At 34.8% G+C, this 5,040-nt stretch overlaps 1 protein-coding gene across 1 annotated transcript; it reads left to right on the top strand.

Annotated features, from left to right (window-relative positions):
• The first annotated feature begins 1,923 nt into the window (after positions 1-1,923).
• On the top strand, positions 1,924-4,602 carry LOC100661979 (olfactory receptor 4A47-like). Its single transcript, XM_003423516.3, has one exon. The coding sequence runs from the start codon at positions 2,214-2,216 to the stop codon at positions 3,021-3,023; it is 810 nt and encodes a 269-aa protein (XP_003423564.2). The 5' UTR covers positions 1,924-2,213; the 3' UTR covers positions 3,024-4,602.
• The last annotated feature ends 438 nt before the right edge of the window (positions 4,603-5,040 follow it).

Here is a 5,040-nt window from a genome sequence, read left to right as displayed (position 1 = left end):
CTTTGTTGTAAAAAGTCAGACCAATATAACAGATTGAGAATCAAAAGGCTGTAACGGCTATTTCACTTCTAAACCACAAAATGCAAAATATTTTTCTAGTCACATTTCTCTCTCCCACGAAATTTACTTCTTATTTACTTTTTTAACCTCATACAACTTATTTAACATTTGATTTTTTAGAACAAATTATCCCAGTGTTGAGGTCTCTGGCTCTCTCTGCTTATAATGAAGATTCAGACTTCTTTTGGCTAGAAGACATTTTTGATATTTGTGTTAGAAGTCCCAACAATTTAAAAGGTAACAATTTTATGAAAGATTGAGACGGACTTCCTGAAGCATGGAAAGTTTGGCCACAAAGAAACAGTTCTAATTCAGGTGATGGTGCATGTACTATCTTACTCTCTGTGTTCACAGAGACGGCATCAGTGTATGAGGTTCTTATTTTTTAGGACAAGGGAGAAGGAACCACAATTCAGAACTTAGAATGAATGACTGTTTCATTATGTAGGTAACCCAGGAAGTGTTTGTACACATAAGAGTCTTCATTAGGGTTTATATTATGCAAGGGTACATTGGTAGTGTGATTTGGAAAGTCATAGTCTTTTAAAAGTTCTCCTGAGTGATTCTGATAATGAGCCATGTTAGAGAACCTTTGTGGTCGATAAAAATACGGGGATTGACTTAATTCTGAAATACCCTTTTGGATACTTTCATAGTGTAAAGATCTAGAATACATTTACCTCCTCTTACATCAGTTTTCTTAGAAACTAATGTAAGGGTATTTGGGAGTTATTCTAATAGGCAGAGATTTGTAAAGCTCATATAGGATCAACGGAAGTGCTCTGTAATCTGTTAATAATTAGATTATAAAGTAAATCTTTAAACCTTGCATGAGTGGCTTTCAAGGACCTAAGATGATACTTATGTAAGCAGTTATTACTTCAATTCATAGGAGTGAGAGATTGAGTAAGAAGAGGACTGAAATTGATCAGTAAACTTAGCAAATAGTGTTTTAACAATGAAGAACACAGAATTGGGTTGCTTCCTTGAAATAGATGTGGAGTAGATGGATTAATTATTTAAACAATGGAGATACTACACTGTATAAATATAGAGAGGAAAATTGTTACCGTAGAAAATGGAACAGACAATTACAGGAGGACTATTTTAAAAGTGATAAAGAGATGGGATCTAGTGAACACAGAGGGTTTGGTCATAGAAACAGAAAATTCATATATTGTGAAGAGGTCCAGCAGAATTACAATGTCAGATATTGAAGCAAATGTCAATAGGGGCTTCAAGAGTAACTAGATATCATTACTAGGATTATTTTAAGAGAAACCAGGGTTGGTTAATATTGAAGATATTTATGATATACTTTGTGTTTGTGTGTGCCATATTCTTTTTCATTTTTTCCTTGAAATCTCTTCCCTAGTCTTTTTTCACTCCTGCACACACATCACCAGCAAAAAGTAAATGGTTTTCAACAAAAATTTAATCTTTCCATGTTTTATTCATGCTCACATAATTATTTTTATTTTGTCTTATAATAGTATTATACATAATTTCATGCTTATTTCTTTGTTGCTCAACAGTACTTGTTATAAGTATTTTTAAAATTGTGAAGTATGTCCATTGTGGATTTCAGTTATTAGTTAAAAAGATTCTGCCATTCCTACAATGCAAAAAAAAAAATCTCATTTGCTAACATGAAAGTGAATATTAAATAAATCTTCCTTTATTTTTGTACTAAAACTTTATTTACATTTTATTTTTATAAACAGTATTGAGTATATATACCCAATTTTATTTTCTAGCAGATGTGGCAAATTAGCGTGTTAAACCTATTTATTTCATAATCTGCTCTTTTCCCATATGTTTCTAATTACTTGTTTATCTTTGTTATTTGATAAGATCTCTGAGGTTATGGACCATATTTTAATCAGCCTTATATTCCTAAAATTTTGTACAGTGCTGAAATATAATAAATCCTAATGCCTGTTTGTTGAAAGAATAAACAACTTATAGAGAGATTTCATAAAGTCACTAGTTGCCATTACATTTACAGGTAAATTTGTCCTGACGTCTAAAATAAGGATACACAGAAGAACGTATGGAACAATGTGACTGAGTTTGTCCTTTTGGGGCTCACTCAGAGTCTCCAGGGTCAGAAGGTATTATTTGTTGTGTTCTTGCTCATCTACATTGTGACAATGGTGGGCAACCTCCTCATTATCATGACTGTGGTGGTCAGTCCAACACTGGATGCTCCTATGTACTTCTTTCTTGGCTACTTATCGTTTATGGATGTTGTTTATTCTACTACAGTTACCCCAAATATGATTATAGACTTACTCTATGAGAAGAAAACCATTTCTTTCCAAGATTGCCTGACCCAGCTTTTTGCAGAACACTTATTTGGTGGTTCTGAGATTTTACTTCTGGTGGTCATGGCCTATGATCACCACGTGGCTATCTGCAAACCCCTGCATTATATGATGATCATGAACCAAAGGGTGCGTGTTTTGCTGCTGCTGGTGACCTGGGTTGGAGGTTTTGTGCATGGTATAGCTCACCTTCTCTTTGTTTACAATCTTCCCTTCTGTGGTCCCAATGTTATTGACTACTTTTGCTGTGACATGTATCCATTATTAAAGCTTGCCTGCACTGACACCTATGTCATTGGTCTCACTGTGATTGTCAATGATGGGGTAATATGTGTGGTCATCTTTATGCTGTTACTCATCTCCTACGGAGTCATTATGCACTCCCTGAAGAATCTTAGTCAGAAAGGGAGGCACAAAGCTTTACCCACCTGTGGCTCCCACATCACTGTGGTGGTCCTCTTCTTTGTCCCTTGTATTTTTCTGTATGTGAAACCTCCTTCCACCTTACCCATTGATAAATTCTTGAAGGTGTTTTGCACTGTTTTCACACCTATGTTTAATCCCTTAATCTATACTTTGAGAAATTCAGAGATGAAAAATGCCATGAAGAAGCTTTGGACAAGAAAAAGAAAATGAGGCAACAGGCAAATGCATCACCTACTTTGAATAAAGGTTTTCCCTTCCAGGAAAACAAAAGATAAAACTGAAATCCACTGCCATCCAGTCAATTCCAAGGAAGCTGTGTGTAATTATTTAATTGTAGTAAATATTTCCTCAAGTCATCATGATTGTGCATGATGGAAAACATTTATTAGGATACCTCCAATGATTAATTTTGTTGAAAATAAATTTTTAAGATTTTTATTTCCTGAGAAAATATACATACTTTTTTTATGTAGAATAGTTCTGCTGAGTCTATGGATTTACATTCTGTGTGATGATTTATGCTACATCTAATGCCAGAAAGCTATTTTAGTTGATGGAAGGTTCTGCAATGTCTTTTAAATAAATCTAATCCTTTTTTCACAATTAGTAGTGCTCATTGTCAATTTCAGAATAATACATTTTGAAATATAACATAAAAATTGTTCCTTCCATCCCAAACAGAGATAGAATATATTACTTAGAAATTTATGTATTTATTTTTAAATATGTTTTAAATATAGTGCTCCCCTGTCACTCAGGTCAACTCTTTAGATCTGTGTTTGATGGTCAGAGTTCATAGATTGTCATGAATGTGATCGATTCACTTGTTTTTCCGAATCTTTGTTGGCAGAGGGATCCGAGGTATTTTCTACCTACTCAGCCATCTTGGCCCCGCCTCCCACCTCATAGTATTTTTGAGGAATGCTTGGTGGATTCAAACTGCCAATCTTTTGGTTAGCAACCATAGCTCTTAACTGTTATGCCACAGCAGCACTAGGTAATTAAGACACACAACAAGTATTAAATGTTTTTGGAACAGATTGTTTTATGTAATGAATGCCTTTCTGATTGTCAGTAAAATAGACTACACATTCTTGTTGACTTAGGTGATAAATCACAGGTGCCTTCTCTGTTTACAATTGTTCTATAGTAGTTTGGTGCAATGGTTAAGTGCTTGTGTTCATTTCTTTCTTTTATACCTCAAAAGAGATTGGCTTAAAACAACTTAATCTTGTAGATTGAGTCTTGCCTCATTAACATAACTGCCACTAATCCCGCTTCATTAACATCATAGAGATAGGATTTACAACACATAGGTAAATCACATCAGATGACAAAATTGTGGTAGGTCACACAGTACTGGACGTCCTGGTTTAGCCAAGTTGGCAAAATTTTTGGGGGAAAAAATTCAATTCATTACAGTAATTGGGACAATTATATAGATCAATTAGGCAAATAAAACAATAACTTTTGTTTGAATTACGTGTAAAAAGTGAGACTATTGGCTATTCCATGTAGGGAAAAGACAAACAGGTTGAGACTCAGGAAACCTGAATTCTTGTCCTTAATCTACCACCATATGAATGTGCAATTTTGTAAATGTCTGTTTCTTTTCTTAATCTCAGTTATCCTCATTTGCAAAATGAAAAGAATCTACCTACTGATCCAGCCACCCACCCACTCACCCGCCCGCACGCCCGTCCATCCGTCCGTCCGTCCATCCATCCATCATCTATCATCTATCTACTTATTTATTTATAGATCACATTCTGCCCTCCATGTGCTTAGATTCTCAGAAAATTCTCATTATAATATATGAGTAGGTTATTACTTTGCTCAGTAGGAAACATGGTCCAACTCGTTTCAGAGACTTCTGATTTAGGAGAAATCTTACATTAGAGAATGTAATGGAACTGAAACAGAATAAGCTGGCTTTTAGTTCTAGTGCTTAGTAGTTATACAACACTGGGTGAGTGAAACAAAACATTCTGAACCTCAGCTCTCCCACCTATGAATTAGGAATAACATACTTATGGGGTTATTTGAGTTTAAATGTGAAAGTGCCTTGCAAAGACTAAATGCTCAATATATGATACAAAAAATAAAAATCAAACCTATTGCCATCAAATTGTTTTGCCTCATGGTGACCCCATATATTACAGAGTGGAACTTCTGAATAGGGTTTTCTTGGCTGTAGTCTTTACAGAAGCAGGTCACTGGGCCTATC

The sequence above is a fragment of the Loxodonta africana genome, unplaced genomic scaffold (genome assembly GCF_030014295.1).
Source record: "Loxodonta africana isolate mLoxAfr1 unplaced genomic scaffold, mLoxAfr1.hap2 scaffold_85, whole genome shotgun sequence".
Taxonomy (NCBI): domain Eukaryota; kingdom Metazoa; phylum Chordata; class Mammalia; order Proboscidea; family Elephantidae; genus Loxodonta; species Loxodonta africana.
The sequence above is the reverse complement of the archived record's forward strand: the minus strand, read 5'-3'. Positions and strand labels throughout refer to the sequence as shown.